This window comes from Prinia subflava, chromosome 16 (genome assembly GCF_021018805.1).
Source record: "Prinia subflava isolate CZ2003 ecotype Zambia chromosome 16, Cam_Psub_1.2, whole genome shotgun sequence".
In the NCBI taxonomy this organism is placed as follows: Eukaryota; Metazoa; Chordata; class Aves; order Passeriformes; family Cisticolidae; genus Prinia; species Prinia subflava.
In genome coordinates this window covers 10,436,189-10,449,188 of record NC_086262.1, presented here as the reverse complement: position 1 = coordinate 10,449,188, position 13,000 = coordinate 10,436,189, and the positions used below count along the sequence as shown (strand labels likewise).

Here is a 13,000-nt window from a genome sequence, read left to right as displayed (position 1 = left end):
AGCTGAGCAGTGATGCCCCTTTCCAGGGCTCACTGGAAAGTGAGTAAAACCTGCCAAGTCTGGGGTGATTTTTTTAGTTTGGATTTTTTTTCTGGTGTAGTGGTTCTCCTTTTTTTTCCCATCCCCCACAAAAGGAGCTGCAGCTACATGGAAGAGATGTCGGTAAGAGAATTCTTCAAGTTTTCCTCTAATTCAGTGCACAGCACCAGGTTAATTTTGCTGCCATATTAGCACACAAAAATGTAGTGGCCATTTAGGTGGGAGTGAATTAACTACGTGCAGGGTAATTCATCATTTGCATCTGTAAGAATGAACGATGGCAAACTTTTTAAACTTTTTCCTTGCACTGCAGGCCTAGTTGTATATTTATTGATCATTTCAGAAGTGAGGACTGTTACTTAAGAACTAAAAAATAACACTTCATCCAAAAGGAGGAGATACAGAAGCCAAGGAATATTAAACCTTCCGTGAAGGGCTACAGAAGAGGGAGATTGTTACTTCTCATGCAGTTTGTAAAATGATGGCTCTATCAGTTTTTCAGCAGAGGGGCTCTATGTCTCTTGTCAAAACTGGATTCAGGCAGAGAATACAGGAATTTTACATTGCTCCCTGGAAAATTAGTATAAAATTCAGTCTTGATGGCTATTATTTTCTGTATGGTGAGAGATTTGACCTGCAAAAAATTTGTTTGAGAATGACTTGCTGTCTCAAGGCTTTGATAAATTCAGATTTATCTTCACGGTTTGTACTGGCTTGATAGCCAGCTGTTGAGATTTGTGGAAATTCAGTCAGTTCAAGCAAATTCTGTGGATTATTGCACCCCAAACCATAATGTATTTATTACTGCATCTTTTATCAGGCTTTTTTTTTTTTTTTTCTTCTGTAGAGCTGATTTGTTTTGAAGTCTTAAAAACATAGTTTAGAAGGTCAAAACCTGTTATGTTTGCAACATATGGGTGGAGTAGTTCTCTACAAGAAATGGGTAATATTTTGCAGGCCCATATTATGATTAGTGAAAATAGTTCTGTTATGATAATAACAAACTTTTCTACTCTTATGGTCTTTCCCTGTGAATGTGTGAAATCCTGTATATTTGCCTTAAAAAAAAAAAAAGGAAAAATAAGCCAAACGAGCTTAAAATACAGATAGGGCTTTATGTTTGTGTTCAAACAGCTTGTAACAAAGACTGTGGTTGCAGAGGCTTTTTCCTATAGAGCAGTTTAAATGGTTTTTATTTTCTTCAGTGTTTGGACATTTCTAAGGACGTTTGGGTGGGGCATCTGCTCGATCTGAGTCCTGTGTGTGGTGGGAGCCCTGCACTGATTGTGCAGGTTCCAGTCTCTGGGCAGCTCTCCTCATGTGTCTCTTCTCTTCAGTGTTCCCTGCAGTGTGTTAGGATTAAAATTGTCCTCAGCTCTAGGATAATAATACATGGACAAAACTGAAAAGGTGAGAGCTGGAATCTTATGAATGTGGTTATTTCTTCCTTTATACCCTTTTTAGGCGTGTATGTATGAAAGGTTTTCTCCCCTTTCTGCTGAACTTTACATTTAATGAAATCCTTTGTTGTCTTGGTACTCTGGAAATGTAATCAGGTTAGTTAATTTTAGTCTGCAGTGTAACTCTTAACCTTATGATTTCTGGTGGTGTCTTCAAATTTAGTCATAACCAAGTTTTGATGGGAGACCTCAGTACACCAGGCTTTTATTTTTTTCCTTTTATTCTTTTTTTTTTTCTTTTTTGTTCCTTTTAATTTTTTTTTCCTCTCCCATCTCTTGAAAACAGAGAATCATTGCTGCAGCACTGCACTCTTCACTGAAATGTCTCCTGCAATGGGGATGCTGAGCCTGTCCTTTATTTTGGTAGCACGTGCCCAAGGTTCTGACAGAGGCAGTAGCAAAGGGGCCGTGTCACCATTTTGTGATCTGCTGAGTTCCAGTGGGTATTTCTGCTTACCTGTTTGGGAGGGGACGAACAAACTGATGATAAATGTATGTAATAGGATAACTTATGTATAATGAATTAAGTGCATTATATATTTATAGTTTGCTTTTTTGGTGTCTCTGAGATAGCTTGACTTCTGTTCCATAAAAAAGTCTGTTTTAACAGCAGTGACAATTGTTAAGCTTTGGTTTTACAACATAAAGCTTGCAAGTTGCATAGTTTTGCTGATAATTTTTTCCTGTTACTTGGCTGTACTTTTATAACGCTGTTGCACTGAAATTCTGCATTATCTGATGCAGGGGCAATGAGATGTGTGCGGTTGGTGGAGCAGAGCTTGCATTGGGGGGTGGCGAGTAGGACGAATATAATTAGCTGTTACACAAGATACAAAAGCCTTTTTATTTATTAACTACTGTTGTTAAGAGTGTGATGGGATCTGTGTGAGCAGGAAGTTTCTTTAGAATTCTGCACATGTGCATTGGCAGCAGCAGATGAGAGCAAATCTGGCAGTGTGTGGTGGTGGGTGTGAGGCACTGAGCAAACATCTACTTGTTCTGGTATCGCCGATGGTTTTATTTGCTTGCTACAATGTAGCTGGAGGATTATAAATTGCTGTAGTGCTTTTAAAAAGGCTTTGGATTTTATCTAGTAAGTGAATATAAAACTTTTTTTTTGCATATCAAAACCAGCTAACATTTTGGTGATCTCTCAGCTTGTTTTTTAAAAGCGTGGAATTTTTTGGAATGTTGCTTAAATCAGTCACTGTATTTGAGGTTTTTGTAATAGATAGGATTTGTCTCTCATGAAGGTCTGTGAAGGATGGGCTTTTTCAGGGACAGTGTGATCGGGTTCTGTCAACTGAAATTGTAGACTAAACTTTAATGACTGGAAAATAAATACTAATCAGTAGCATGGTTTCTTGGCTTGTAAATTACAAAAAACCAAAATCCTAAATTCTAGTTTTAATTATATCTCTTCTAGAGGAGCTTTCATGATGTGTTTTAATTCTTTCTTGCATGGTAAGGACATAAAGGCTTAATTTAAATTGTTCTAATTTGTAAATTAGAAGGCTTGGTGCCACATTCCCAGGAAACAAAAATTGCATTAGAATTGCATTCCACTAAATCTTATATTGTATTTTTTGTGCTTCTACTTGCTTTGTCAATATAACCAGTATTTTGTCAGTTGAGTGGTTTTTGAGACTATTTCAGAAGTGCTGGTGGCAAACGATAGAGAATTTCTGCTTAATAGAGTTGAGGTGTAATGTGTGAGTGCACATGTGAGCACACACACAGGCAAACAGTTCATTAATTAAAGACCTGGTGTTCATGCTTCTGCTGACTCCTTTTGTGATTGTGTGCAAACCAGCAGTGAGCTGCTTTCCTGGATCCCTGCTTAACCAGAAAGCAAACAGGGCAGTGAGAGTTAGGAACCACAACGAAGGGAAACGAAGGGAGCAGCAAAGTCACATCTGCTTGTGAAGATATTTATTCTAACATGGATTCCTTCAGCACTGCAAGTGAAATTTTGTAGTTACATCTAATTTCAAACAGTATGCTTCAATGGGAATGGGGATTGTGCTCTTAAGAAGACCAGCTTATTAAATTTAAAATAATAGCTGAGCCCAGTTGTCTGATTTGCCAGTCTAGACTTGTGACTAAAATACCTCTTGATAGCTGATTTCACTGAGTCAGAAAGAGGAAATCTTGCTTTAAGAGTCTATTTTAAGCTAATCTTGCTGGTTTAAAAACTTTTATTTTAAATGATTATTGTTTTGACTACTCAAATGTATTAATGAGTCCCTAAATGTGATTATTCTTTTTACATGGAGGATGTTCTGTGTCTGTTCAAACACCACCACATCTCTGCATGCCTTTTACTGTACTCTTGAGACAAATTTGTCCTCGTCTGTGTCCTGGGTTTGTGGTAAAGTTCTGCTTGTGGGGTTTATTTCAGTTTGGCTTTTGTATAAATTTACTCCAAGCCATGTTCCCTCCCCAGCCTGGCCATCTTTTCAATTTTGACTAGATTAATTCAAACAAGCAAAATAACTATTTTTTTTACTTGTTAACTGAACAAAAGCTGAAAATCAGAGTAGGAAAAGCTCTTTCACCCAAAAGCTGTTCATCCATTGGGAATGCTCACAGTAATTTGAGTAAACAAATGGCATAAAAATCAGTCAGTGTTACTTGTTACAATTCTGACATAATATTGCAAAAAATCAGTTTCCTTTTAATTCAATGAAACTAAGAGTTAAGATCAAGAGTGCTGGTTGCCTTTTTTTTGATCATAAATGAAAGTAGTTGAGCAGTTGCCGAAGTCTCTGTGTGTTCTGGGGTGGGCTGGGACACAAAAGTTTCCCAGGAAAGCCTCCCTGCTCCTGCTCACGCCTGGCAGCTGGCTCTGGGTGATGTCATGAGGAGATGATTACATGAGCAGAGTTGCTGTGATTCCAGCTTGGAATCTGTGTCGTAAGTTTTGGCCATCGTTTAGAAATTCTTCTTAGAAAATCTGTTTAAATTTTGGTAATTTCAAACTTAGCCAAAAAATCAATTATTTATTTGGCTTTAACATGTTCGCTGTAGGCATCCAGGGGGGCATCACAGGTTTTGTCTAGCTGTCATATAAGTAACATAATACATTATTTTTCTTCGTCAAATATAGAATAAGAAATCAAAAACTTTGAGACTCTAATGTTTTTTGTAGCATTTTATTTATAAATAATTGTTGCAGCCAAGGAGCATTGATCCTCTTTGTACTGGAGGATGTGGATGGGATCTGCCAGTTTGCAGGCATGTGATGGTTCACAGGGTCACAGCACTGCGGGCTGAAGAAGCCAAAAAATGTGAGGTGTGTTTCCTGAGAAGCAGTGACAGGAACTTTGTTCCTTTTTTTCCTATCTAAAAGTCCTAGTTTTTACTTTTATATGTTAAAAAAAAATCACTGGCGATGTTTGCTAGTTGCCACAAAATAATATATTAAAAATAGAGCTAAACAGCAGCCAGTGTTAGCTTGGCTTCAGAGACAATACGAATTTCTTGCTACATAAAATGAGCAAATAAAAGAATTGCTTAAATAGTTGAGACTTGTGGCAGACATTCTACATGCAGAATTAATGTTTTCATTCCTATGGCACAGTTTCAGTTTGCAGTCTCTTTTGTTTATTTTGCCTTGTTGTTTCATTCCTTTGTTTTAAGGAAAGGTGGTGGAACCCTGAGGACTTTAATTTAAAATGATGTCCGTATATTATTTGTGCTTCAGTCGTTAATGTAAAATCTGGACTAAAGTAAGTCTAAATTTCATGTGTATTCCTCAAATATTAACAGTTAGCCATGTATTCCGTGGGGTTTTTAGTGACATTTCTTGTGTGGGTGTAAATACTTTTTGAGTTGCCAAGATAACTGAATGTTATTGTGATGGCAAAATGAAGCTCATGGTGCTGTTTTCCCAGCAGACTCTATGAAGAACTTGCCTTAATAAAAAAAAGCAAACCAAAATTCTTTAAATAACACGTGAGAGCACTGAAATCTACAATACAGAACAAAACTCTGTGGTTTACCCCCATTTAAGATGCTTGGGCTCAACATGTTGCAAAGGACATAGTAAGTTTTTTTCAGTCTCTTGTAAAATTGTGGTATAATATGTGGTTATAATAAGGTGTATTTTTACTTTCCTGCGTCCGTGTTTTGTAGAGCATGATTGTAGCTTAAGGATGTTTTTAAATGTTTAGTAACAAGGAGGGGAAGTAGAAATGTTAAAAAAATGCAACCAGAATGTTTATAATTAAACTCAAGCTAGGTAGTTTTCTGTTGTGTGGTTTTTTTTTTTAGTTGCTATTTTTTTTTCTTGATAGAACTTATGAAGCATTTAGGTTGTGAAATTGTGAGGGAGAAGGATGTGCTCAAAAGGATCAGGATAATAGGGGCAAAAGCAGAGAGAGCTGACTGAGTGGGTTAGCTCCTGTTTCCTGAGTTATTTGATTGGGGCAAAAAAAAGTATTAAAAAACTCCATAATATTGCTTAGTATTTGGAAAAGACTCTGGAAGTAATCCTGAAGGTTCCATATCCTGTCCTAGTTTCCATGTGTGTCTGCAGTGAAGTGCTGCACTTCCTGAGTCAGGGAGGGCAGGGTGGAAAGCTTCTGATCCATATAAAAAGTAGAGATAAAATGTTTAATTATTAACAGTTTTTTACAACGTTGGAAATAGCAGGAAATAAAACTTGCTGGAAGTTGAATAACTCAGAGTTTCTAGCTCTTTCTAGATTTGGTAAATGTCAGATTAATTGTATCACAGCCTATGAAGAAACCAAAACCTGAACTAAAAGGGAAAAGACTGAAATGCTCTGAAAATAGATTGTTGCCTATAATGATACATTGAAATGTGTGTAAAAATGTGTGTGTGTCTGAGAGGGTGAAAACGAGGCTTTCACTAATTTTTCTAGGTGATAATAAGCCTTATAAAGCTTTCTTCAAAGTATAAACCTGGGTTGTAAATCCGGTTTTGCTCTAACAATGAGACAACAGACTGTTTCAACTTCATTGTTACGTTGCCAAAACAGTTAAAATAGAAGTCTGTATTATTTTCTTTTTTTCATGGTTCCTGAATGAAATTAATATTCAGGCAGCCTGCTCATCTGCTGCACCTGGCAAAAGTGGCTGAGCTTTCATGTCAGTGAACTGAGCGCAAAGATGCCTCTGCTGAGAAAGCTGGGCTGCAAGATTGTTCATTTGGTGCCGAATTATAAAGAACTGGTTACTTCTAATTTGGTCTTTTTACTAGGTGATGTTTGTTTTGAAGGTTTGTTTGGTGGTTTTAGCAAGTCAGCCTGAAGCATTGTTTCAGCTCCATCAAAGGTTTTCTCCCAGCTGCCCTTAACCCCACAGCTGGCCAGTGTGAGGTTTTCTGGTTCCTTGTGGACAAGCTGACTTGGGTAGAGTTTGAGAAAATAGACTTCATATGTATAACTTATACACATATAATGTATTCATATGTGTAACTTCATATTTTAAAATTTGCTTGATATATTGGGATTGATTGAAATCTACTTACATGGAAAGATTATGTTGACTTTGACTTAAAATACCAAAACAATAAGAAAAATGGTTGTACAAGGCCTCCATAAATTATGGGGGGGTATGAATTGCAACTGCTTCACTGTTGGAATCTGGTAGGATCTTTTAGTAACCAAGAATTTGCAATAACAGATTTGAACATGATCAGATTAAACAAAACAAAACACCATTAGACTAGACTATAACCCTTCATTTTCTGTTGTCAGTTCACCTGGAGTCCTGATCTCAGACCAGGATTCACTTGTGTGAGATGTAACAGATTTACAACCTGCATGTAATACAAGGCAATAGCCAGAGACTGAGGTATTTTAAGCCTGAAGTATTTTTCCCACTAGGCCTCAATGCAAGAAATGCTGAGGGGAGGGAAACAGTCTTATATAGAGCTTATGACCAACTCCCTTAGCACATGGATGCAGTTTGGGAAGGGCTGGGAGCAGGAAAACTGCTTTATTCAAACTACTGAGAGTACTCTGGGCTCCTGTTGTGATAGGCTAATGAATGGTCTGGCATTTTGGTACTGAAACCAAGGGCTTGGTTGTCAGGAATTTGCAAGCAAAGATAAAGTTTATTTGTCCTGATGTGGAACAGAAGCAGGAGCTGGTATGGGAGAACAAAGGGAGGGAAGGTACTTGTCTCCAGTCTGTCATATCAATCTCCAGTTATGAAACAAGAGGTTTCAGTGAATATACTTCGAAGCTGGGGAAAGCCTCTTTGTTGTCTAGTTTTGGTGATGAGTGTTGTGATTATGTGTATGTCACAAGCTTGTTTTGCTCAGTCACAATTGCTTGAATTTACTTAAAGCAGGTAATGGGGGAGATCAAGGGGCTGAGGTGACCCTTTGACTGATTCTGGCCATTACGTTGGCTCCAGTGTGCCATGAAGTGGCAATTTAAATTTTTAATACCACAGAAAATCCTAAAGGTAATTTACTGTGGTTTGTAGCTATTTTGAGAGCTGAGAACATGAAAAATGTCCAGATGATCTGGATTCTAAATAAAAGGTGGCAATAATGTGGGTGGTTCTGTGGAACTGACTTGGGGGAAGTTGTTTCCTGTACCCAGACCTGACGATCACTTGGACTTTGAACGGGCAGTTAGGACACGTAGTCAATTGCCTGGAAAAGATGATCAGTGCCACCGAAAACTGGTTGACTCTAAATGTTCCTTAGTTAGGGTTTTGGTTTTGGTCTTGCTGTTTAAAGATGTTGTATTAGACCAGTGCCTGAGATCCTTCTAAAAATTTCACAGCCATTAAATATTTTAGTATGGTAGATACTATAAAGCACTCTGTATAACCTACTTAGCCCTCCTTGATTCTTTGGAAGAGGATTGAGTCTTCAAATTATTTTGTAATTATTAAGACTTAGATGTCCCATGCTAACTTCATTTCAGATTTGGTTAACTCATAATTGAAAAGAGGGATTTGGTGTTTTGGGGGCTCTCTCATAAGCCGTGCTAATGTGGTCTTTATGCTTTCTTGTTCAGAACAAGAAACAGGTGATTTGACAAGAATTCCTCTAACGTGATGTTTGGGTTTGTGACTGAGTTTAACACTGGTGAAAACGTTATGATCTAACAATATTTTCCTTATTTTCAGATTAACTGCTGAAGTACTGATCGAGTTCTGCTATTCTTCAATGAGGAACTACAGGCTGATCTTTTGCCATAATCTTAAACAACCATAAATGACAAAAGAATGCTTGGTCAGTGAGGGCAGCTGGCGCAGAAAGCGTTTTTCAAACTCGGCTGTTTAGGTACTCTGAGGTGGGTTTCTTAACTTGTTTTACTTGGGGGAAAAAAAAAAGAAAAGCAAGTGTGGATGTCAGAATGTCTAATCTATTAGAATTTACCTCTTAGTAAACAGAGAATTTTAGTTTGGTTGCAGTGCTTTGACTAACAGCATATACTTCATGTTCTCTGTGCCAGCTTCTGTGAAAGTGACTGCTTGCATTTAAGCCAGTACGTTTTCTTTTCATTTTATTATTTACTTTGAAAGGACAGTTTTTTCTTTGCTAGAAGAAATATTTTGGTTTTGACAGGATAACAGCTTGACTGAGTGACTTACACTGCCCTTTGTTATCTATCTAGATCCTTTATCAAGGAAAGACTTGTGAGTGAGGCTTGAGCTTCTGCATGATAGAATAGTAGCATTGAGCATCTAGAAACTAGCTTTGGGGATTTTCTCTTCAGTAAAAATTTTAATTTGATGCAGATGTAGAAAGCTTTATTCTGTAGACCAGAAAATGCCGAATATATTTTGAAATTATAGTGCAGTTGTGTTTCACAAAATACTTAATCATTTCATATAATTGAAACTTAGGGGTTTGGTTTGTTGTGATCCACTGGTTTCATTTCCTGTTGAGAGGCTTTTGTATTGAGTTTTGAAAGCCTGACTACTAAATACTGTCAGAAAAAGTACTGAGGAATCTACCAGAACTTAATTAGAAATTTGGTAACTACAATTCTCTGCATTTTCTTTGTGGCAATATATGTTCTTCTCAGTCGTCTGTTGACGGTTGGACAGAACCACCTCAGTGATAGTTCTTTACTGAGTTAGCTGTGTTTGGAGTGATTATAGATCTGTCCATTAAAGCAGTGAATGGATGGAGACAGACTAGAGAGTTAGGTAATTAGAATAATTAAAATAATAGGTAATTAGGTAATTAAAATACTTTGTTTTACAGATCAATGCTTTCAAAAACATATATTGAAGTGGGTTTTTTGGTCTTAATTTCTCCTATTGACAGAAAAGACAGCTTTGATTTTTGGCTGCAAAAAGATATGAGGAAGAGCTCCTCCCCTTCCTTGAGTAACTGCAACTCTGTTCTTGCTAACAAAATATTTGGAATTCCACTTGATGAGCTGCAGCAAGAAGGGCAACCAGACAATGAGGTTCCATTCATAGTCCGCCATGTCGTGGACTATATTGAGGAACATGGTATGTATCACCTTACTGTATCTAAAATAATATATTTCACTGTTATTCTTACAGAATAGATTGTGGGGTTTAAAGAGTACTTGTTTTCTGAAGGTCATTATTCAACTGGATGCGATTTGGTTGTTTTGGTTACTTCCTTCCTTTGCTTCTGTTCTGTTTTCTAGCCAACAGTAATGTGATCAGCTCTGCAGGGCACCTCATAGGAAATGTTGTGGTTTAGGTACTGCTGGCATTTCCCTTATTTTACTGTTACTGGGCACAAGAATGTGTGTGTTGGGAAGAGAACTGCTGGAAGTTCTGCAAAACCGTTGTCCACAAAATGTTTCAGTCAGTATGGGAATTGTGCATATCTGATTATCAGTATTTTTTCCGACATATTTGTCCATACTGGAACTAAAAATTTACTTCTGCATTTTTTTTTCTAATTCAGGGGGTCTGGAACAAGAAGGACTTTTCCAAGTCAATGGGAATGCTGAGACAGTGGAGTGGCTCCGGCAACGATACGATAATGGAGAAGATGTGGACCTGGTTAAAGAAGCAGATGTACCCTCAGCTATTAGCCTCCTTAGATTTTTTCTTCAAGAACTTCCAGAGCCAGTTATTCCAGGCAGTTTGCACATACATCTGATGCAACTTTCTCAAGGTAATAATTATTTTTGATACAATGTTTTTATTTTATGATTTTAAGAGTAAAACCCAGTATTGAATTGAGATTTGTAGTGGCACTAAGGTGTCTTTGGTGCTCTGTGTAATAATAGCTGTAATAGTGCTGTGCACTTTGGTTGCAGTGTTATCTGTCAGGACTAGAGATGGGATTGAGGTGTATTCATTTGGTGTGACAGAATTCTCTTCTGTGACTGTAAAATCTAATGTGAAATTGGTTTTTTCCTCCAATCTTTGAATAGATTACTGTGAATGGATTTACATATGGAATGTTTTTAGCGTGCAAGTCCCCATTTATTTCCCTTTTGTTAAATATATAGAAAAACTTCACTTAAACTTGCAGCTTATTCTTTACTGTCTTTTTTAAAGTGTAAGTTATTTCAGAAAAATTCAAAGTTATCTGTAACAAGGAAATCAAACCACATAAACCCTTAAACAGTATTTTCAGGTACTAAAATAAGACTTACAATTTTCCACTAATTGGGTTTTGCCTGTCTGATAGACATATCTCAGTTAGTTTTTAGAATTACATAATCAGCTGCATTTGAGGCAGAGGAATCATTTAAAGGAAAGTAGAAGGTGGCAGTAATTGTAGACACACATGTTAGTTCTGGTCTTCTCCCTCTTCAGCAGTCCTTCCATATCATAAGTCAGGCTTAGTCCTCAGGATAACTTCATTATACAGCAAGGTGTGGCCTGTGTGCATCATTAGGAGCTCATTGCAGGCAGGTGGCTCCTCAAAGACAGGTGATTTGGGTAACTGAGGATCCCAACTCTGTATCCCTGCTTTAGTGCCAGAGGACTTCAGTTAGAGGTAGGAACATTCTGCCTTTGGGTGTCTGGTGGTTTAGAACTCAAATTTCAGGATGGATTGGTTAGACAAAACATGGAGATAAGTATGTTCAGAGTGGTCTGATTATCACCTGGCTGTGTTCCCTTTATTTTTAAAAGTCTGCCTTGTTAAAGTACTTTTTAAAGTCTTTTTTTTTTCTGTTCTGTTTCCAAAGTGCATTTTTAGAGTAAGAACTGTCAATGAGATGTTCATTTTCATGTGTTATGTGTTGAGACAACCATTTTCTGTGCTTGGTTGCCTGTATTCATCTGCTGTAGAAGTTGGCTGTGTCTGAGCAGATGAAATTCTGCAGTTCCTGCTTGGTGTTCCTTACATGCTCAACAGGGAATTTACTCACTCCTTGCTTTGATATTAAGGACTAGGATGTCTCTGCTCCCTCATCTAGAGAGGCAGAGATGGCTCGTCATCTTCAAATGTGCTTTTCCCTCTGTAACTGATCTTAGAAGAGTTTTCAAGTGTCTGAGAAAGAAGGGGAGGCCTCTTTGTATCAATTTTTCTTCCATTTTGCTTTCCTGACATTTCTTTTCCTATATATGGAATTTCTCAGCTGGGTACAAGCAGCTGTAAAGTCTTTGAACCTTGCTGCCTGTAAGGCTGATGAGGTAACAAATAAGATTTATGGGGACATATTTTGATGAAGAGTCTAGTTAAATGGGGTGAGAGGGAGTAGATTTTATGGTGACCCTTTCTCAGATCTGAAATTGAATCAGCAAGCTTCAAGCTAAGCACGTGTGAAGATGATTACATTGAGATAGCTTGGATTTATCAGTTAAGTATTACAAAAGCAGATAAGGTGATGAGAATAGGATGCTTGTAAAGGAAAAGGTGTCAAAGGCTGCCAGAAGAATTTAACTGGATGGAAGATAACTCACTCTGGAGCTGTTGTTGTCTCTAGAGCTCTTCTGTGAAGCAATTGTTATGTAACAGCGGTAAAACAAAAACATTCAGAGGTTGCCCTCTGAAATCAGGAATTTGAGTGGGCGTTAATTGGGGAAAACGTGCAGAAGAGAATGTGGTGGATAGTACTGAACAAATGCAAGTCACTTTTCACATTTTAGATTGTGGTTTGACCAAATTAGTTGTACTTTCAGAAGTAAGTAATTGTCAGATGCAAAAAGCTAATCACCATCAAATATGAAGATATCTTCTTTGTGACTAAAATATTTTTATTACTTTTTCAGATTATAATAATGAAGATGAATTTGGAAGAAAGTTGAGGTTCCTCTTGCAGCAGCTTCCCCCTGTTAATTACAGTTTGTTAAAGTTTCTGTGTAAATTTTTAGCTAATGTAGCATCGCATCATGAAGAAATTTGGTCAGCAAGTTCTTTAGCTGCAGTCTTTGGCCCGGATGTTTTTCAGTAAGTTAATTATGAAAGCTCATTCACTGTTTCTGTGGGAATTTGAGTGTCTCTATGTAGTTTAAAGTAATTTCTGGTCTGTGAGCAACAGTAACAAAGTGCTCAATACATTTGAGGCAGAATATTTTTCTGTTCCCACCCTCTCTTTCACCCCAGTTTGGTTTTACAAT

At 37.4% G+C, this 13,000-nt stretch overlaps 1 protein-coding gene across 8 annotated transcripts in view; it reads left to right on the top strand.

Moving 5' to 3' along the window:
- Positions 1 to 13,000, top strand: part of FAM13B (family with sequence similarity 13 member B) — a 59,472-nt gene that overhangs the window by 18,103 nt on the left and 28,369 nt on the right. For 5 of the 8 annotated variants that reach the window (XM_063413109.1, XM_063413115.1, XM_063413110.1 and 2 more), the window contains exons 2-5: positions 8,615 to 8,781; positions 9,765 to 9,955; positions 10,386 to 10,598; positions 12,653 to 12,830. In XM_063413109.1, the coding sequence (XP_063269179.1) occupies positions 9,799 to 9,955; positions 10,386 to 10,598; positions 12,653 to 12,830 (548 nt within the window). In that variant the 5' untranslated portion in view covers positions 8,615 to 8,781; positions 9,765 to 9,798. Of the gene's footprint in view, positions 1 to 1,106; positions 1,450 to 5,395; positions 5,547 to 8,614; positions 8,782 to 9,764; positions 9,956 to 10,385; positions 10,599 to 12,652; positions 12,831 to 13,000 lie in introns of those variants that run through there. The other 3 variants (XM_063413108.1, XM_063413113.1, XM_063413111.1) reach the window with 3 other exon arrangements.